General features: G+C 64.4%; 1 protein-coding gene across 4 annotated transcripts in view; it reads right to left on the bottom strand.

Annotated features, from left to right (window-relative positions):
• The window catches only part of KCNH2 (potassium voltage-gated channel subfamily H member 2), a 107,084-nt gene extending 86,125 nt beyond the window's left edge, over positions 1-20,959 (bottom strand). The window contains exons 1-4 of one of the 4 annotated variants that reach the window (XM_073334956.2): positions 20,650-20,959; positions 20,452-20,559; positions 18,610-18,693; positions 6,765-6,995 (exon numbers count right to left, since the gene is read on the bottom strand). In XM_073334956.2, the coding sequence (XP_073191057.1) occupies positions 6,765-6,894 (130 nt within the window). In that variant the 5' untranslated portion in view covers positions 6,895-6,995; positions 18,610-18,693; positions 20,452-20,559; positions 20,650-20,959. Of the gene's footprint in view, positions 1-6,764; positions 6,996-9,744; positions 10,188-18,609; positions 18,694-20,451; positions 20,560-20,649 lie in introns of those variants that run through there. The other 3 variants (XM_073334953.2, XM_073334954.2, XM_073334957.2) reach the window with 3 other exon arrangements.
• Positions 20,960-21,314: the final 355 nt, after the last annotated feature.

Raw genomic sequence — 21,314 nt, forward strand, 5'->3', positions numbered from 1 at the left:
CACTTTCTGTGATGTTCCAATGAACGCTGTGCCCGGCAGTGACTGACTGAGCTGCCAGGTGGGTACCCTGGGCAAGTACAGAAGGGTACAGTGCTCCTGGGGAGGAGCAGGAGACTGAGATGTCTCGGTCCCCCCTCACTGGGGTCATGAAGCCTGCCTAGAAGGAACTGAGATCAAAGAGGACTCAGGGAACCCCCAGGACTGGACATCTGACACCCACCAGCAGCAAGCTCCAGCCAGCGAGCAGGGAGCTCAGCAGGGCTCTGCAAAGGACAATGCCCAGTGTCGGGTGACTGAGCTCAGGGACACAGGCTGTCCCCAGAGAGTGACAGACACAGGTACTCGGGGCAGGCCTGCACTATAGACCCCTATGGCTGTAACTGTGAAATATCCACACCTCTGATAGACACAGTTACACCAACTCAACCCCCCATGCTAGGGTGACCATACGTCCCTTTTGGCAGGGACAGGTCCTCGCTGCAGGGACATGGGCCAAGCACAGAGCCCACCACTAGAGGGGAACAGGCAGGGATGGGGCCCAGAGCCCAGTCCAGCCCGGGGTGGGGGGGGGGCCGACTGGAGCCAGCGTGTAGGACAGGGACAGGAGGAAGTGGGCGCAATTCCCTTGTCCTGCCAGGGACCCCCCCACTCCCATACCCAGCCAGGAGGCCAAGCTGAACCCGGCCCCGGGAGGGGGCGATAGAGAAGGCGTGGCACTGCAGGCAGGAATGGGCAGTACTGTCCCCAGGCCATAGCCTCCTGTCTGGCCTGGGCAGACTGGACCCCCTGACAGAACCGGCTCCCCCCCAAGGCTGGCCCAGGACGTCCCACAGGCCCACCCCATTCACTGCGGGGCCCGAGGAGGCTCTGGCAGCTGGGATCAGGGCAGAGCGTAGGGAGCGCTAGGCCGAACACCCCTCCCGTCCCAGTGGCTCATTCCTCAGCCTGTCTGGAGGGGCTCAGTGAGGCTGGCCAGAGCCGCAGCGGCCTGGAGACACGAGGCGTACACAGCTGTCAGCGGCCGCTCTGCTGCCAAAGGGGGGAGGGGGAGCCCAGCACACCATGCTCCCAGCCCAGCTGGCCAGCAGGGAGCAGCACACACAGGGCCCAGCCTCCTCCAGCTCGGGGCCAGCCGCTTGGCCAGCGCCTTGAGAGGGGAAAGGCTCTGTTCCCCACACTGGATATGGGGGCCTGCTGCCAGTCAAACCTGCAGGCCAAAAAATCGCCACCTCGGGGCCCTACATCAAAGTGGCTTCAGCCCTGCAATGGATGGAGACAGAGGTCAGGGCCCCACTGCAGTCCCCATCGCCCTGCGCAGCACCAGGACAGAGGGATCCAGGGGGGCGGGAGCCCCAGACACTGACTCCTGGGCACCCTCTCTGCACAGTGGAGAGGGCAGCTCCTTGCCCCAGGCCAGGAAGCTGTAGTGGGGGAGGGGACCAGATGCTCCCAGGTGGATAAAAAACTGATATTTTGGGGGAAAAAACAGGACTATTTCATTGAAAACAGATTTCTGGTTTTGTTGCTCAAATTAGAACTTTTTCTTTCTAAAAATAAATCTGCTTAAATATGTTAAGGGCTAAATGTCTCAATCTCTTCAAACTGTGAAATAAACCAACATGCTGAATCCATGAGCCCCCAGAAAACCCGTTGCTAAGGGGTGGCTTTCCTGCAGAAAACAACAATCGGGGGAAACCATCCACCTGCTGAGCTCAAGCTTTACCAATATGGCATGATAAGTCACATGCTGAGTCAACAGTGCTGTCCGGTGGGGCCCCAGGGTGCAGGCAACTGACACCGTAACCACAGGCGTGAGGCCCTGGCCCTTGACTCCAGGAGCCACTACCACATGTCTCAGCCGGGCCATCCCCAGTGCTCCCCCAGGGGGTCTCACTCTCCCATGGATGACTGTATGCGTGGGGCACAGCTCCCGGGCATGCACACGATCCCCGGGCGTGCACCCCATGGCACACTCCCCTTGCTAACCCAGGACAGGCGGGCTGCAGCGCACAGCCCCCATTGCTCATGCTCTCCAGGGCTCCCCCACAGTGGTGGGGCCAGCCAACCTCCATCACCAAGCCCTGTTACGAATAGGCCTGGAGACGCAAGGCTTCGGAGCCCGCATGGCATGTCTCCCCCCCGCCCCCCACCAGGGCTGAGCCAGTGCTCAAGCTAGGGGATGATTTAAGGGCATCATGCCAAGCTAGGGCCCAAGGGAGCCAGGGATTGGGTGCAAGGTCCTGGTGCTGCAGGTGCCCTCTCGGTGGCTCAGCTCTGGAACTATCTGTCAGAGCCTGGGGAAGTGCAGCAGGGGCAGCTCTTGGCCCCAGGAGGAGCCCCCCTGCCCTGCCCTTCCCTGGGGAGATGTGGCAGGCCAGCGTGCAGGAAGGGGGCAGGAAGGTGAGGGACTGAGTTGGGCTGCAGGCAGCGCAACCTGCAGGAGGTGCTGGCTGCAGCTTGGCTCCTCGGCCGGCGGAGCGATGCCAACCTCCAGGCCAGTGAACTATGGACGGGAAAGCCCTGAAAACAGCAGTGCCGGCACCTGAGACACCCTGCCATCAGAACGCCAGAGCCCGGCAGCAAGCGGATCAGGGCAAACCGGGCCAGCTGGAGTCCCAGGCCACCACGCACCGGTGGGGCTTCTCCAGTCCCCTCACCAGGGCAGGGCCTGTCTGTCACGGGAGCGGGCAGCCCAGAGCATTGCTGGGAAAGTGACCCTTGCTTCAGCATCTCCTCACCGCCCTGCCCCGCCACCACCACCAGGTGCAAACCCCATAGCTTCCCCTTGCTGCTCAGCCAGCCCCTGTCCGGCTTTACAGCCCCCCTCCCTCCTGCCCCCAGGCCCAGCATTACAGACAGCTACCCCCACCCCACTTTACAGGCCCCTCCTCGTGCCCACAACCCCCTGGTCCAGCATTACACACACACCCCATCTTCCAGCTCCTTGCCCCCTCAGGCCCAGGATAGCAGCTCACATCCCACCTGGGTTACAGCTGGACCCCCTTGGATTATGGGGAGAGGAGCCTGGGAGTGGGACTGTTTCCAACAGGCCATGCCCCCCAGCCTGCACCTGACACACAGCTTATCACACCCGACGCTCCCCTCACCCCCAAGCTGCCTCCCAGCCCAGGAATAGGGAGCCCCAGGGGCAGGGAAGGGGCGGGAATTGCCTGGCTGTGCCAGGACCCGTTGTCCTTAGGTCCCGGCTGTGGGTGCAGAGCCAAGAGGGGCCGGCAGCTGGGAACCAGCTCTGTTTACGCTGCTGGCCGGAACCGGGGAAGGCTGATGAGAGCCGGAGGCAGCTGCCCGTGCAAGAGCAGAGACACCTGGTGTGGGAGGGCCAGCTCCCCCACAGGGACATGCTCCAGGCCCTGCTGTGATCCTGGCCCTGCATCCACCCCCCGAGTGTTCACATGGGGCCTGCAGGAGGATGGTTCCTAGCACCAAGCAAAGTGCCAGACCCCTAAGCCACAGCACCCACTCAGCCCCACACTGCAGTGGCCATGTGTGCATCTCTGCTCCAGTCTGCTGAGCCTGGCCAGCAAAACTCCGCAGCCCCCCCACAGCGAGACCTGGAGTATGGCTCAGGGCTCAGCCACATTCTCCCTCCCAGTCTGGTGGCAGCCCTCCTCCCCAGAGCTAGCTGCACTTCAACAGTGTTCTTCACACTCCAAGCAGCTGTCACCTACTCCCAGGTGGCAGTCTGGCACCCGACCATCAGCGGGACAGTGGGACGAGAGCAGACAGTGGGAGAGGACTGGTCGCCAGCAGGGGTAACCACAGCGAAGCAGCTGGCCTGCCAGCACTCCATCGTGTGGGAGCACTCAGCGTTCACATGGCAGTCACAAGGTCCCTTTGCACTCAGCCTCCCTGGGCAGCCCAAACGAAGCAGGGATCTGGGGCAATGGCACACACACTGGGGGTCTGTGGGCACTGGCTCATGGCCACAGGCTAATGGCAGGCTGGCCAGGGCATCATTCCCTGCCACGCTGCAGAAATGGCTAGTCCCATCCTGGGAGCCCCCCGCCCACACACCCTCCTTGCAGGAGAGAGCTGGCACCCCAGAGAGGGGTGCATCCTGCCCCCCCAAAACAGCCAGCCTGGAGCAGCCACCACTTGGCCTGCCTGGGAGCACAGCACTGTGACGAAGCGGGACTGTTATTAATGTTACCTCTGAATAGTGTGGGGGTGCCTCAGTTTCCCCTATGCAGTTCTTAAGTATCTAGGTGGTGGGAGAAGGGTGTATGATCATTGCAGAGCCCTAGAGGGCAGATGTGTGCAGGGGTCTGGACACAGAGAATGGCCAACACCCTGGCAACTGATGGCCTGGGCCCTTTCCCCCTGCAAGGTGAGAGCTAAAGGGTTGGAGAACAAAGAAATCAGGTGACCTCCCGGCCTGGGAAAAGGGACAAAGCCCAGAGGAGGACGGTTTCAGTTTGGGGCTGGGTGGGGACAAGGAGTGAAGTACAGACGTAGTTGTCTGGCTCACTGCCCCCCAAAATGGACCCGGCTGAGGGGTCCTGTTCTCTGTACCTACAAGCTCTGATTTAGACCATGTTCGTGTCATCTAATAAACCTTCTGTTTTACTGGCTGGCTGAGAGTCACGTCTGACTGCGAAGTTGGGGTGCAGGACTCCCTGGGCGGACTCGCTGTGGGAAGTGCACGGAGGGGCAGAGGAGGCTGAATGCTCCGAGGTCAGACCCAGGAAGGTGGAAGCCGGGTGAGCTGTGTCCCCTGAAGACAGGCTGCTCACAGAAAGGAGACTTCCCCAGAGTCCTGACTGGCTTCGTAGGAAGCAGATCCAGAGCATGGCCCAGGGACTCCGTGACAAGCACAAGCTGGAAAGGTTTCCCTCCAGCCACTTCATCCACAGGCAAAATCTCTGTGCCCTGGGCCCAGTGGCAGGGAAGCAGAGCGTGGAGAGGTCCTGTGGGCAAGGAGAGCACGGAGGGAATACCCCGCCCAAGAGGCAGGGGCATAATGGAGTCAGCCTGCCCCCCGCCCCCAGGGACGCCTTCTGCTCCCCCCAGTGAGAAGAATGTCGAGCCGTTCTCTGAGCCCCAAGGCACTCGCAGGGGTAAGCCAGTGGCAAGCAAGGGGCCAGGCCCACCCCTCCCAGCACCCCACCGCAGCACTGCACAGTGCCACAGGGCTACAGCAAGGCTCAGCGCTCTGCACCAGCAGCCGGGGCAGGGCCGGAGCAGCAGCCGCAGGTTCCAGCTGGGGAAGGGACTTGCCCAAGGTCCCCCAGCCAGCCATGGCTGGAAGAGGAACGCCCCACAGGAAGGATGGGGTGACTGGCTCTCCTTTCTGGGAGGGAATGGCCCTGCCCCATCCCACTGCCAGATCAGGGCTTGCTGGGCAGGAGACAGAGCCACTGGCGAGTGTCTGGCTCGGCCGCTCTTCCCCAGCCAGTAAGGGCAGCGCCACAGGACGGGGCGTGTGGGACTCGGACGCTTGGTGCTGCAGGGTGCCAGACGCACTGTGTGTTACTTGGAGCCACAGCACTCACCCTCGGAGTGCAGGAAGGTGCTGGGGACCGCAGACTCACATCCCCCGAGCCAGCACCCAGCTGGCCGTGCCAAGGGCTGCCATGGCGCCAAGAGCCACCCACCCTGCAGCAATCCTCAGCACCACTGATTGATCGCCAAGCCACGCCACACTGCCTAGCCTTAGCAGGCAGTTAACTCAAGGGTCTGTCTGCCCGTGACGGACGGCAGCTTTCACATGCACACAAATAATCGTAAATCGCCACCAGGCAGCACGGTGGGTGAGCCTGCAAGAGCACACAGGGATGGGCATGGGGACCCCACGGAGCTGCCAGGCCCCACAGCCCTGCCCCCATGGCCCCTGGGCTCTCTCTACCCCTGCTTGGAAAGTGGTCATGGGAGGGGACTGGCTGGCTCTGGAAGGTGGGATGGGATGCGGGGCCTTTTCCCTCTAGTGGGCACCATCTTCAATCAGGCCCCAAGGCGGGGGACCGGCAGGGCGGGATCTGGGGCCTTTCCTCTGGAGACAAATGTTTGGGTTTGGCAGAGAACTTGGGACCCCACGGCCCAATGCCCTGATCCAACAGACACCCCAGGACCCTGGGCCAGTTCCTCGGCCCGTGGGCACAACACAATGGCTGGGGGCGGGTTGACTCTCTGATGCCTGCCATTCCATGGTTCACTGACCCCCCGCATGGGAGCAATCACACCCTCCGCCGAGCACAGGCCCTGCCACCCCACAGAGACGGCGCACGCCATGGGGCAGGAAGGGACCAGCTCCAAATACCTCCCCCAGCCACCGGGACCAGACCGTCACCTCAATGCTGAGGCAGAGAGAGGGGTGCCACCTCCTCCTTTCCCCCCCTCACATCTACAAGTAGTGCCGCATCCCCACGCTGGGCCCCCAACCTCCAGCATGACGCTGCGTCCCCATTCCCGGCCCCCTACCCCCCGCACGGCACAGCGTCCCCACACCTGGTCCCCCACCCCCAGCACAGCACTGCATCCCCACGCCCGGCCCCCCACCCTGAGCATGGGGCCATGTCCCCGTGCCTGGCCCCCCACCCCCAGCATGGTGCCGTGCCCCCAGCCCCCCCACCCCTAGCAGTGTGCCACGCCCCCACCCCCAACCCCCCAACAGCACAGCCTTCCCGCACCCAGCCCCCCACTCCAGCACCGCATCTCCGCCCCAGCCCCCTACCCCCAGCACGGTGCCATGTCCCCACGCCCGGGCCCCCACCCCCAGCCCAGCGGTGCAGCCTGGGGGTCCCTACCGTCCTTGCGGTAGAAGCAGATCTCCACCTTGCGCTCCTCGGAGCCCAGCAGGGCCTGGGCAATCTGGGCGGCCGCGCTGCGCTGGGTGCGGGGCCCGTACAGGAAGTCACAGGTGCACGGCTTCTGCATGACCTCGGCCCGCGTGTACCCGCACAGCTCGCAGAAGCCATCGTTGCAGTAGATCACAGCACAGTTCTCCACCCGGGCATTGGCGATGATGAACTTCCGGCCTGCAGGGGAGAGGCAATGAGAGGATGGGCAGCTGGCAGCGTGGCTACCCTTGGGGCTGCCCCCACAGCCTGCCCACTCCCACCCCCCAACACACACCCTGCCCAGAGAGAAGCCAGGCTCCCACCCCGATCAGTCAGACCCAGGCCCTGCAACCCAGCCCAGGGCCAGCTCCGGCCTCCATTCAATCCGGGGTTGAGCAGGCCTGCTGGGGTCTCCCCTCATGGGCCAGGGCCAATGCACTGCAGAGAAGTGCAGCGTCCCAAAATGACCCGTTGGCAAGACCGGGGGGGCCAGGGACTCCATCTGCCATGCCCTGCGGCCACCCACAGGAGGGAATCACAGGGGACCACAGGTGCTGCGGATCCTGCTGCCGCCCCCCACACACAGCGCATGGGGCTGGCCCCGCTGACTGGATGCCCACAGCCTCCACCAGACACCCAGGGCTGCAGATGCTGCCTCTGCATTGCCCGGCTCCCCTGTGAGCAGCCGATTCTGCAAGTGCCAAGCACAGCCGGCGCAGGAGGGAACAGCCAGAGCCTGGCCCCATCACCACCCCCACCCCCGCCTCCCTGCGCTGGCCTTCACACTGCTACAGACGAGACGCTTCAGCCCCGCCTGGCTTCTCGCGGGTCATGGGTAGGACTGGAGGCACTCTGCAAAACTATCCCAGCCTCAGACCGCCAAACCTAGCTCTACTGGAGCCCCTCGCTGCCGACCCGCAGCCCCCTCCTACCACCCTACCCCCCCTTGGCTGGTGCCCTTCAAATCCAACCCCAGTTCCCTGCTTTCCTCGTCCTGGGCCTTCCCTCTCGCTGCTCCGGAGCCAGGGCAGCGTCTCTCGCTGCTTGTTTACTCGCCGCGCTCGCTGCATCTGCAGGAGCCTTTGCATTCGCAGACCTGCCAGGGCAGCCGGTGCCAGTAGCAGCCCGCTGGGAATAAACAACCCTGAGGCCTGGGGCCTGCAAGCTGCCTCCCCTGCCTGCAGGCCCCTGGCCAGGCTGCCCAGGAGCAGCTGCCGCGCCTCCCCCTGCTCCGGAGCCCTGGGGTCTCTGGCAAGAGAGGCTGCCTCCGGCAGTGTCCTGCCTGCGCAGGTGGGGGAAGCAGCTCTCTGCCACAGCCAGGGCAGCCCTGCAAGAGGCGTTCTCCCTGGGCTGGCCATCCAGCCACTGCCACAGCTCCCAGGTGGGCATCTGCCCAGACCAGGGACATCCCAACCCTTACCCCACCCCAGCACAACAAGATTCACACAGCGGGTGGGGTGAGGCTGCAGGCCCATGTGGGCAAGGAAAGGAGACGCACCCCACATGACCGCGTGTAAGAACAGCCCACCACAGCACACCCCCAGACCACACCCACACCGGACATCACTTGTCACCTTTGAGCAATCACACCGCTACGCTGAGAACTGACTGACTTCCTCCACCCCAGCACCCACCGTGCACAGGCTGGGGCAGAGCAGGACTCGCCCAGGTACACAGCAGTCCCACGTGTGAGTGTACATGCCGGTACCCACTAAGGCCCCCAGCCCTTGGCATAGCTCTGTACCAGCCCTAGCAAACACATGCCCTTTGTCAAAGGCCGGGCTGCTGGCCCTGTCCAGAGACCGATTCTCCTGCAGCCCGTCCTGTCCCCCAGCCAGCCCAGACACCAGCAGAGCCAAGCCTGCTTTCCAGACAGCCCTCCTCAGAGTCACCTTCAGAGCATGGACGGGAGGGTCAGCCCCACCCTACAGATTAGGAAACTGAGGCACAGAGCAGGTCACAGTTACACCAGGGCAGAGTCAGGCAGCGAACTCAGGCGCTGCCAGGCCCAGCCCCACAATGATCCGCTGTCCACAAGGGCATCTCCCAGCCTGGCACACAATCTGCAATGGGCACAGACAGGAACTGCCCCCATTCCAACCTGGTTTTCCTAGCACCCAACTGCTGGAGTGCCCCACGGCATGGGCCTGTGCCCAGCCTCAGCCTCCTGGGCATATTAACTCAGTCAGGACACACAGATCCAATTTCCCCTGCTGCTGACTCACCAATAAACTGGGCCACACACCTCGCTCCCAAGCGCACAAAACTGGGGCTTCCCTTCCCCCCCACAGGGACACCCCCCCCCCCGCACACAAACATACACATGGCACATACACACCCTGAACACGCATACACAGGGGCACCCTCTGCCCCCCACACAGGGAGCAAATGCACACACAGGGGCTGGGGGATATGCAGGGGCATCCTCCCCCCCTACATGCATACTGGGGGCACTCACAGGGGCACTCCCTCCCCACACATATGCACACACAGAGGTTGGGACACACACCCGGACACATGCAAGGCCTGGGAGACACATGCAGGGCACACTCCCTCCACTCACCCGCAGGGGCTGGGGGGACGCACACCCGCAGGGGCTGGGGGACACACACCCGCAGGGGCTGGGGGACACAGGGCACCCCCCCACACACACAGAGCTGGGACACACACAGGGGCTGGGGGACACAGGGCACCCCCGCACACACAAAGGCTAGGACACACACAGGGGCTGGGGGACCCAGGGACACACACAGGGTACCCCCCCACACCCAAAGGCTAGGACACACACAGGGGCTGGGGGACCCAGGGACACACACACACACAAAGGCTAGGACTCACATAAGGCTGGGGGACACAAGGACACACACAAAGGCTAGGACACACACAGGGGCTGGGGGACACGGGGACACACACAGGGCTCGGACACACTCCCAGGCCCCGCACTTACTCTGCCCCTCGAACTTGCGGATGATGGTGTCCAGGAAGGTGTTCTGGGGGGCGACGTGCCCGCGCCGGACGGGCATGCTGCTTATCCCATGGGGGGAGGCCGCCGGCCCCGGCCCCGGCCCCGGCCCCTCTCCTCGGGGCCCCACTAGCCCGGCGCCCCAGCAGGGCCCTGCCTGGGCCCCTCTGTCCCGGGCGCAGGGTCAGTCCCGGAGGCGCGGGCGGAGGGTCCCGCTGCGCTCGGCTCCGGGGCTCACTCGGGCGGTTCCCCACCCCGGGGCTGCGGCTCTGCTCCGGCCCCGCGAGCGGCGAGGGGGAGGGGCCGGCGGCCGGGCTCCGCGCCCTGGCTGCGGGGAGGATGCGGGCTGCGCCTCCGGGCCCGGAGGGGTTAACGCCGCGTCCGCCCTCCCCCGGGCCGGGCGCGGGGGGCTCCCGGGGACCGTGCACCTGCCGCCGGCTGCCGCGCCGCGCCCCGTCCCGTCCCGCCCGGCTGGCTCGGCTCCCGGCGGCGGCGGCGCCCCTTATTTAGGCAGGGCGGCGGCGCGGGGAGCCGGGCGCACGGATCGGATCGGATCGGATCGGATGGCCCGGCCCCGGCCCCGGCCCCCAGGCGCCCGCGGTCCCCGACCCTGCCCGGCCTGCGCAGCGCGGGGGCCCGGCCCGGCCCGGGCGGGGGGCGCGGCGCGGCGCGGGGGGGCCAGGCCGGCTGCGCGCTGGGGGCGCGGCGCAGCCAATGGCTGGTCCTGGGCAGGGGGCGCACGGACCGCTGGGCCCCGCCCCCCTCCGGCCCCCCACCGGCCCCAGGCCCCGCCCCCCAGCCAGGCACCCCGCCCCCCCACCGGCCCCAGGCACTGCCCCCCAGCCAGGCACCCCGGCCCCAGGCACTGCCCCCCAGCCCCCCCCACCCAGGCACCCCGGCCCCAGGCACTGCCCCCCAGCCCCCCCCACCACTGCCCCCCAGCCAGGCACCCCACTCCGCCTCTGGCCCCAGGCACTGCCCCGCAGCCGGGCACCCCGGCCCCCCACCACTGCCCCCCAGCCAGGCACCCCGCCCCCCCACCACTGCCCCCCTGCCAGGCACCCCACTCCGCCTCTGGCCCCAGGCACTGCCCCGCAGCCAGGCACCCCGGCCCCCCACCACTGCCCCCCAGCCAGGCACCCCACTCCGCCTCTGGCCCCAGGCACTGCCCCGCAGCCGGGCACCCCGGCCCCCCACCACTGCCCCCCAGCCAGGCACCCCACTGCGCCTCTGGCCCCAGGCACTGCCCCCCAGCCGGGCACCCCGGCCCCAGGCACTGCCCCCCAGCCCCCCCCACCACTGCCCCCCAGCCAGGCACCCCACTCCGCCTCTGGCCCCAGGCACTGCCCCGCAGCCAGGCACCCCGGCCCCCCACCACTGCCCCCCAGCCAGGCACCCCGCCCCCCCACCACTGCCCCCCTGCCAGGCACCCCACTCCGCCTCTGGCCCCAGGCACTGCCCCGCAGCCAGGCACCCCGGCCCCCCACCACTGCCCCCCAGCCAGGCACCCCGCCCCCCCACCACTGCCCCCCTGCCAGGCACCCCACTCCGCCTCTGGCCCCAGGCACTGCCCCCCAGCCAGGCACCCCGGCCCCCACTGCCCCCCTGCCAGGCACCCCGGCCCCCACTCGACCCCCTTCAGCCCCAGGCACTGCCCCCCAGCCAGGCACCCCCCCACACTGCCCCCCTGCCAGGCACCCCACTGCGCCTCTGGCCCCAGGCACTGCCCCCCAGCCAGGCACCCCCCCCACCACTGCCCCTCTGCCAGGCACCCCACTGCGCCTCTGGCCCCAGGCACTGCCCCCCAGCCAGGCACCCCGGCCCCCACTGCCCCCCTGCCAGGCACCCCGGCCCCCACTCGACCCCCTTCAGCCCCAGGCACTGCCCCCCAGCCAGGCACCCCCCCACCACTGCCCCCCTGCCAGGCACCCCACTCCGCCTCTGGCCCCAGGCACTGCCCCCCAGCCAGGCACCCCGGCCCCCACTGGACCCCCTTCAGCCCCAGGCACTGCCCCCCAGCCAGGCACCCCGCCCCCCCACCACTGCCCCCCTGCCAGGCACCCCACTGCGCTTCTGGCCCCAGGCACTGTCCCCCAGCCAGGCACCCCACCCCCCCACCACTGCCCCTCTGGCCCCAGGCACTGCCCCCCTGCCAGGCACCCTGTCCCCCCTCTGGCCCCAGGCACTGCCCCCCAGCCAGCCCCCCCCCATCAGAGCCCCTCTGGCCCCAGGCACTGCTCCCCAGCCAGGCACCCCACCCCCCACCGGACCGCTTCTGGCCCCAGGCACTGCCCCCCAGCCAGGCTCCGCATCCCCCCACTCTGCTGCTCTCCCAGCCCCCCACCGGACACCCTCTCCCTCAGCCCCAGGCACTGCCCCCCAGCCAGTTCCCGCACTCTACTGCTCTCCCAGCCCCCACTGGACGCTCTCTGGCCCAATGCATCCCATCCTCCCACTGGACCGCCTCTGGCCATCCAGGCACCTCCATGCTCTCTCCCTTCCCTCCCTACATTACCACCATGGTGCCCACCCAGCACTTCCCCTGCCCCAGGCCTCATTACTCGCCTGCTGCCCCATCTCTGCCCCAGGCCCACCAGGCCTCCCCTCCTTGGCCCCCTCTCTGCAGCTGGCTGCCTGCCTCTCTCCTGAACAGACCTTTACCGACCCCTCAGTCACCTGCCATCACCCCTCAGCTCCCAGCTCTCTGCTTGGGCTCAGCCAAGATGGCAGCAGCTCCTTGGAAGAGGGGGCCCCAGGTGGAGTGCCCCCAAGCCCCTCTCCCTCTGAGGAGCAGAGCGGTCCTCTGGTCATGGCCCATTCCAGCTGGGCACCAGGGGCTCTGGTGCTATTGGGAGGAGGCTGAGCCACCCCCCCACCCCCCTCTTGGGAGCTATCGTCCCAAAGCTGTCTACTGCTGCTGCAGGTGTCCTGCCCTGGAAACCATAGACCCATCCCCGGCCAGTGACTGGAGCAGGGACCCCCCCCCACCACTGCCCCCCTGCCAGGCACCCCACTCCGCCTCTGGCCCCAGGCACTGCCCCCCAGCCAGGCAACCCCGCCCCCCCACCACTGCCCCCTGCCAGGCATCCCACTGCGCCTCTGGCCCCAGGCACTGCCCCCCAGCCAGGCACCCCACCCCCCCACCACTGCCCCCCTACCAGGCACCCCACTCTGCCTCTGGCCCCAGGCACTGCCCCCCAGCCAGGCACCCCACTCCGCCTCTGGCCCCAGGCACTGCCCCCCAGCCAGGCACCCCACTCCGCCTCTGGCCTCAGGCACTGCCCCCCAGCCAGGCACCCCACTCCGCCTCTGGCCCCAGGCACTGCCCCCCAGCCAGGCACCCCACTCCGCCTCTGGCCCCAGGCACTGCCCCCCAGCCAGGCACCCCCACCACCACCACTGCCCCCCTGCCAGGCACCCCACTCCGCCTCTGGAGTAGGACCGCGACTGGGGCAGGGTGGTTACAGGCGGACAGAGCTCTCCGTGGGGACAGAAAGAGCTGAAGTGCCCCACAGCCACAGTTCCTCGTTACCAGAGAGGGGTGGGCCAGGGAGGCGGACACACGCTGACTAGGTGACATCGTGAACTCTTGCAGCTCTGCCCAGCAAGGTACGCAGACCTGCCCCTAGACGCCGATCACTGAGCAACCAGGCCTGGGCAAACCACTGAACCAGCCTATCCTTAGAGAGCAAAATGCAAACGCACTGCGGAATCCCTGCCTGGCTCCCTGCCTCCAGCCTGGGCACATAGCACACGTCCTTGCATGCTCACTGTCTGCAGCCAAGAGCACTTCTCCTTGTGGGAGAGAGGAACAGACCTCACTACCCCCTGGAGCAGGACACGCCAGCCCGCAGCCACGACACACTCACACCACCCTATCCCCTGGAGCAGGACACGCCATCCCGCAGCCACGACACACTCAGATCACCCTATGTGACGAAGTGGGACTGTTCTTAATGTTTCCTCTGAATAGTGTGGGGGTGCCTCAGTTTCCCCTAGGCAGTTCTTAAGTCTCTAGGTGGTGGGGTAAGGGTGTATGATTGTTGCAGAGCCCTAGAGGGCAGGTATGTGCAGGGGTCTGGACACAGAGAATGGCCGACACCCCGTTTCCTGGCCACTGATGGCCTGGGCCCTTCCCCCCTGCAAGGTGAGAGCTAAAGGGTTGGAGAACAAAGGAATCAGGTGACCTCCCAGCCCCGGAAAGGGACAAAGCCCAGAGGAGGAGGGGCAGGACCCTCTGGCTTCCTCAGGACCCCTCCTGGGCACACTCGCTGTGGGAAGCGCACGGAGGGGCAGAGGATGCTGAATGCTCCAAAGTCAGACCCAGGAAGGTGGAAGCTGGGTGAGCTGTGTGTCCTGCAGACAGGCTGCTCACAGGAAGGCGACTTCCACAGAGTCCTGACAGGCTTCATGGGGAGCAGTTCCAGAGCATCGCCCGGGGACTCCGTGACACCCTACCCCCTGGAGCAGGACACGCCAGCCCGCAGCCACGACACGCTCAGACAAGGTCTATGTTAGAAGGGATCACTGGTAGAGTCATACCATGATACCAGCAACCCTTCATAGAATCATAGAATATCAGGGTTGGAAGAGACCTCAGGAGGTCATCTAGTCCAATCCCCTGCTCAAAGCAGGACCAACCCCAACTAAATCAGCATCAACTAAATCCACACATCTTCCTAGTGGAGATGCAGCTTCTGCGAGGAAAGTAGTGCTCTACTGTACAGCCGATACCTGTTCCCTGGACAGAATACGCTACAGCCGCAACACTGTAACTGCATCTGCGCTGGGGCTTTGCGGTGAAAACATCCCCCCACCCAACACTGCTATGCCAGAAAATGTGTCCCGTGTAAGCATGGCCTTAGAGACCCCCTTGAGGGACTGGACAGCACCCCGGATTCACAGACCCACCACTGGCGGCTCCTATTCAAGGCAAAGGCTGCTCTGCCTGTTTCCTCATTCCCCGGCAGCCCTCCCCATGTCTGGTGTGTAGTGTCTGAGTCTGCCCTGAGAGCCCTCTGGGGCAGGGCCCTGGCCTGTGCTGTGTGTGTCCAGGGCCTGGGTACATGCCACCGTAGAATAACATGCGATGCAGGGCTGGAAGGGACCATGAGAGGTCAGCAAGTCCATCCCTCCCCGCACCTCTCACTGAAGCAGGACGACATATACTTCAACCACCCCCACAGATGGTCTGAGTGTATCATGGTTGCAGGCCGGTGTGTCCAACAGCAAACCCCCCTCCCACCCCCTCTTTACCCACACAGCACACAGGGAAACTAAGGCACGCGTGGTAGTCATGCAAAGCACCCCATGCCTTAGCTATCACCTTGCAGGGAGGAAGGGCCCAGGCCATCAGTTGCCAGGAGACAGAGTGTCGGCCATTTATGTACCCTGGCCCTTTGCTCTGCAACAATTACACCCCCTTATCCCACCCCCTAGAGACTTAAGAAATGCCTAGGGGAAACTGAGGCACCCCTACAGTATTCAGAGGAAACATTAAGAACAGTCCCACTTCGTCACACCAAGACCCAGCGTGCCCCAGAGCGGATCCACCTCTCCCCAGGCAGAAATGCTGAGAGGGTTTGGGGGGCAGAGGGAAGGCTCGGTGGGGGCTCCCTGCAGCCCCCAGCACAGACTCTCCCCGCCTGGCTGCTGAGAGGCCTGTGCTGCTCTTGCTCCTGCATGCAGCTGAGCCAAACTGCCAGCTGTGCTCTCACCTGCGGGCTCCTGGTCCCAACCTCCATCAGTCCCCAGGGCAAGTCCCTGCAGCCAGTGCCCAGACAGGGGCTCGTGAGGGGCAGAAGGGTCTGAGATGCCCAGAACCTCAGCACAGGACTGGACACCCAGGGCATCTCTCACTGAGTCGCCAACCCCCTGCAGTCAGAACCTCCAGCCTGACCCCACAACCCACCTCAAGCTTAGGGCTGGCATTGCCTGCTGGGCAGCCGCACTCTCACCCAAGTGGCACATGCAGGGCCAACCTCTAGCCCATGGCCAGCACTGCAGCCTCCTCACCCTGCCAGCCCTGCCCACCCCTGCCCTGTAATCTGATCTCCAGTCTGCTGCCCCCGCCTACCACTGTGTTTGCCCTTCCTTTCCCACCCTTCACACTCCCTGTCCCTGCCCCTAGATTCTCTACCCCTGCAGATTCTCCTTTCCCCACACAGCTCCCCTGCATGCCCCCAACATTCTCCTGCCCTCACACTGCAGGAGCCACCATCTTCCCAGGATCAGTCTGACTTGGCTTCCCTTGGGATGGCTATCTTTGATGAGGACGCAGCCTAGCAGTGGCCATGTTAGCGGTGTGCCCTGTAAGGCTGCCCCAGGGTGAGGCTGCTCCATGGTCCTCCCCGAAGCCTGCTCAGCCCGCACCTCAGATCCTCATAGAATATCAGGGTTGGAAGGGACCTCAGGAGGTCATCTAGTCCAACCCCCTGCTCAAAGCAGGACCAATCCCCAACTAAACCATCCCAGCCAGGGCTTTGTCAAGCCTGATCTTACAAACTTCTAAGGAAGGAGATTTCATCCCCTCCCTAGGTAACGCATTTCAGTGCTTCACCACCCTCCTAGTGAAAAAGTTTTTCCTAATATCCAACCTAAACCTCCTTCACTGCAACTTGAAACCATTACTCCTCGTTCTGTCATCTGCCACCATTGAGAACAGTCTAGATCCATCCTCTTTGGAACCCCCCTTCGGGTAGTTGAAAGCCACTAGGCCATCAAGGGCACCCACGCAGCACCCCCCGTGAACAGGCTGGGTTTCCAGAACAGCAATGTCATGCTGCTACCCTCAAGGACCCACCCTGCTCCCCACACACCCCGCCCCTTCTTACAGCATCCACCCTGTCCCCATACTAGGCCACCACAGAATCCCACCCTGCTCCCTGCACCCACCCTAGTCCCCATTCACTGCATCCACCCTGCCCCCAAGCTAGTCCTCACTCACTGCACCCCCCTGCTCATGCACCCCCCAGGGGGCTGCTTCCCAGCAACATGCAAGGGATTCATATCATGCTGCCAGGAGATGACGGGGTCCCTTGCATGTGATTTTCTATCCACCTCTGATCCTGGAGTGCCCTGCACCCTCCCTCTCTCGTGCTATGCCCTGCCAGCCCTGCCCCCGCTGTCTCCCTCAGCACGCCCCATAACAAACAGCTTGATAACCCTGCTCAGCCCTGTCCCCTCCCCAGGCCAGCAGCCAGAGGCAGAAGGTCAGTTTATGTTTCCGAACACAGCTCTTTATACACTTCCAGACAGTTCTTTCAGCAGCTTCCCCCTCCCCCAGGCCCTGGCAGACTCTCCACTGCCGCAAGGCCACAAACCCAAACACACTGGGCGTCTCTAGGCCACACTGGGAGATAGCCTGAGCAGAGGAAGAACAGGGAAGCATTTGAAATGTAAACACAGTGCTGTCTGGGATACACTGTGGCTTTAACAGGACCTGCTCCTTACCTGCCCAGAAGGAGACCCAGGGGACTGTCTCAACAGACCAAGGTGCACACTCTGAAGGATCTGCCCTCATCCAAGCAGGAGTTAATTTAGGGCAATCCCCGGGCCTGTGCTAGGCGGGAGAGTAGACTGGATGATGCTCCCTTCTGGCCTTGAAATCTGTGAATCCCGTCGTGATCAGCTCTGCCCCTGCCAGGGAGGCTGGCCCTGGGCAAGGCGCTGGCCTGGGACCCAGGAGCTCTGCATTCAACGCCCAGTTCACATTCCCATTTGTTAAACTGCAGTAACTTGCCCTCTGGCTGGCTGGCTAGGCCAGGAGCTCTGGAGCAGGGCCTGTTTCCCACTAGCTCTGTGCAGAGCTGCTCACATCTGGGCCTTCTAGCAGCTCCTACCATTCAGATTTTTCTGCCCTGGCTCGATCCCTCCCATCCGTCCGCTGGAGATCTCCCAGTTACCCCCAGCTCCGCAGCCGTGGCAGCTCACTGCCCCCTCCCTCCCCTCCCCTGCCCCTGGCCCTGGCAACCCCACTGCTTTGTCACGGCCCCTTGTCAGTAATCCTGTCCCAGGGTGAATACTCGGCCATCCAGCTCGCAGGTGAGACCTGCTTGTCCCCCAATCTCTGCTCTGGGTCCCGAGGGGCCCCTCCCAACAGGAGAGCTCTCCTGGTATTCTCTGGCAGAGCTCTGGGCCTCCCGGGCCCCATCGCAAACCAGATCCCTGATTACTCCTCATTTCCTGATTAGCAGGGGCCAGGGGGAGATGAACGCCTGCCTGCTGCCCTCACTCAGTGCCAGCCTGTAGCTGTCTCCTCTCTGCTTAGGGGATGGGTGGAAGTTCCCGCTCCAGCTTCCCAAGCCAGCCCGGCTGCCTCTGCCCATCTCCACATCCTGCATGTGCAGCCAGATGGGAGGCGAGCAGAGCCGGGGAGAGGGAGAACTGCCAGCATGGGTGCCATGGTTCCCCAGAGCTGGCTCCCAGGCAGCAGTCATAGCCCATCACCTTTTGGGCCCAGACCAGCCCCTGCTGTCCCAGGGGGCGAGCAGGATACCCAGTGGTGCCATGGGGTCAGCCTGTCGCTGAGGGTCTTTGTCAGTACAGAGTTGCTGCCAGTGTTGAGGGGGGGCCTCCCCCTATACACAGACATGTAGGCTGCAGGATGAGTCAGGTCTACAAACAGCCCGGCCAAATCTTGCCCCCTGCCCTGATGTCTCCCAGTCCCTGAGTTAACAGCACCTTCTCCTGTCCTGCAGCCTGCCCTGCACCCCCATGCCCAGGCCTCTCCAGAGCTTCTCCCATCGCCTTTGCATTGCCACAGCCCCCTGGGCACTCTCCCTGCCCCCGTCTGGTGGTACCTCCCTGCTGCTGCTCCGGAATCCCGGTCCAACACACGCTGCAGCTCACCTCAAGGGCTCTCACTCCTGCTGCTGGGGAGGCTGCCCCATAGGCCAGGGTGCTGCTGCTGAGAACAGCCCAAGGACGGAGGAGCTAGGAAAGGAGGTGAAGGGAAAAATGAACGCTGGCAGGGGCAGCTGGAGAGAGTCATGCCCCAGCCTCCGGACCAGGGGGGTTCTTGTCTTTTCCCATGGGGACCACTCTAGAAACACAGAGTTTGAGTGGGAAAGGCCTACTTGGTCCCATCCTGAGCCTCCCCCTGGGCCAGGCAGAGCTGGGCCCTAAAAGACCTTGTGTTGCCAGTGCTCCCCTGGGGACAAGCCCCAGCCAGATCTCTGTCCCGGACGGGGATGTGACACTGGCACCCTCCCTCTGGGGTGTCTGAGGCTTTGCCCTCACACAGGCAGGAGCCACTCAGCAGCTCACTAGTACCTGCAGGGGCAAGGGGCTCATGGGCTCGGGAAGGGCTGTGAGGGGAATGGATGACACTTTCTGCCCGCAGCCAGAGCAGCTGACTCTGGGATTCAACCCCACTGGCTGATCTGGAGGAGGGGGGCAACCAGGCCAGATGGGCCCACCAGGCTGATCCAGGGCAGCAAGAGGGTGCAGGCGGGGTGTCAGTTTAGAGGGGCCTGTTGTTCTGTTCAGGGCAGCATTGGTGGGATAATGCCAAGGCCATGAGAACAGTCTGTGCCTGAGAAGCTCCAGGAGTGGAAGCAGCAGCTGCTGGGTCCTGTCAGGCCGACAGCTCGTCCCAGGACTATCAGCACATTCCAGTGGTATCTGTCCAAGGTGCTGAAAGCTATGTCCTGTGGTTCGAGGACCCACAGCTACTCCGAGGGGGGAGGGGGGTAACAGGGGAATTCATCCCAGTTGCACAAGCATCCCATCAGCAAGGAGCTTCTAGGACGGGGCTGGATCTACAGGGCAGAGTGGAACAACAGCTTTGGGGTTCATGCCCTGGCACCACAAACAACTTCGGCTTCTGCCCCACCGAACCCCCCGACTAGGGCCTGACTGGAGAGCGTGTCGGCACAGCCATGCAATGCAGCCACCATGAGGAGATGCAGCCCAAGGAGAGCACAGCTCCCGGCATGCAGCACTCCATCTTGAGCCCAGAGCATGGCCACGTAGCTCAAGATGGAGCATTGCATGCTGGGAGCTGTAGTCTCCCGCCTCTCCATTAAAGCCACACTGAGGTGCCCCAGTGTGACAAAGTGGGAATGTTCTTAACGTTCTGTCTGAATACTGTGTGCCTCAGTTTCCCCTAAGGTGCCATAAGTACTCCTTTTCAGTTTCCCCTATGTGTTACTCAAGTGTCTAGATGGGGGGATAAGGGTGTGTGATCATTGCAGAGACCCCTAGAGGGCAGGTGTGATGCAGACTGGCTGCCTGGGACAGAAAACACCAGGCCAACACTCTGTAACCTGGCAACTGATGGCCGAGGCCCATCCTCTGCAAGAATCAGTTTGAGGTGTTGGAGAAGAGTGAGAGGTGGAGGCCAGGGGACCTGTTTGCCCGGGAAAGAAGCAAAGGAAGGAGGAGAGCACCTGGGTGTGAATGAGGGTGGGCAGCTGGAAGCTGGTCAGTCTCCTGGTTGGGACTTGGTGGGGGTGGGGGGTTGGGGGGGGAAGAGTCCAGGGCTCTGGATCCCCCCAGGTTGGACTTGGCTGTAACTTCCAGTTTCCTGTGCTAACAAGCTCTGTTCTATGCTGGGTTCCTGAGGACTAATAACCCATCTGTGTCTCACGCTGGCTGGGAGTCACTGCTGGCTGCGGCATTGGGGTGCAGGGCCCGGCTGCATAGAGGGAGGCGGGTGGAGATTCCTGGGGGAGCATGCTGTGTTCTCACCTGCTCGCGGGGCTCAGAGCGATGGTCGGGTCAGGCACTTGGGGCCATGCAGGCTCTTCCTCTTGGAGGGCCTTGGGGCTCCCAGCAGTCTCTGGGTCCAGGTCGTGTCTGGGGAGGAAGGCAGGCACAAGTCCCTAGTGAGTGACCCCTCCTGCTCTCTGCCCCACCCACTGGGCCAGGGACACTAGCCGGCCTTGCCTATATTCCTTGTCCCTGCCTCGCCTCCAGCCAGCGCTCGCAGCTGGCCTGGGCGAGGAGCTGGAGTCAGGAGAGGCGCAGGAGGAAGGGCTTGGGCAGCCAGCGCAGAGAGGGAGGAAGAGGGTTCATGGGCCAGTGGCTCCAAAGCCTTCCAGGCCCACAGGAAACAGGAAGAGGAGCCAGGAGGAGCTAATGGGCCCTGAAGTCTGCAATTGCAGGCCGGCCCAGCCAGCTCCTGGCGCTGGGGCGGGGCAGGGTGACCAGTGCTGGGGCCACTTTCCCTCCCTAATAGTTCCACAGGGAGCCCCTGCCTCATCCAGTAATCAATGGGCGCAGAGCCCACTCAGCACCTCCCTGCTCTGCCCCTGCCAGGGTCTCCCCCTCCGCCCCCTCAGCGCCTCCCCCCTCCACCCCCACGCCAGGGACCACCCCCACCCCAGGGACCTCCCCCTCCACCCCCTCAGCACTTCCCTCTCCGCCCCCACGCCAGGGACCACCCCCCTCCGCCCTCTCAGCGCCTCCCCCCTCCATCCCCACCCCAGGGACCACCCCCCTCCGCCCTCTCAGCGCCTCCCCCCTCCATCCCCACGCCAGGGACCACCCCCACCCCAGGGACCTCCCCCCTCCACCCCCTCAGCGCTTCCCCCCTCCATCCCCACACCAGG

Source organism: Lepidochelys kempii, chromosome 2, assembly GCF_965140285.1.
Source record: "Lepidochelys kempii isolate rLepKem1 chromosome 2, rLepKem1.hap1, whole genome shotgun sequence".
Lineage (NCBI taxonomy): Eukaryota > Metazoa > Chordata > Testudines > Cheloniidae > Lepidochelys > Lepidochelys kempii.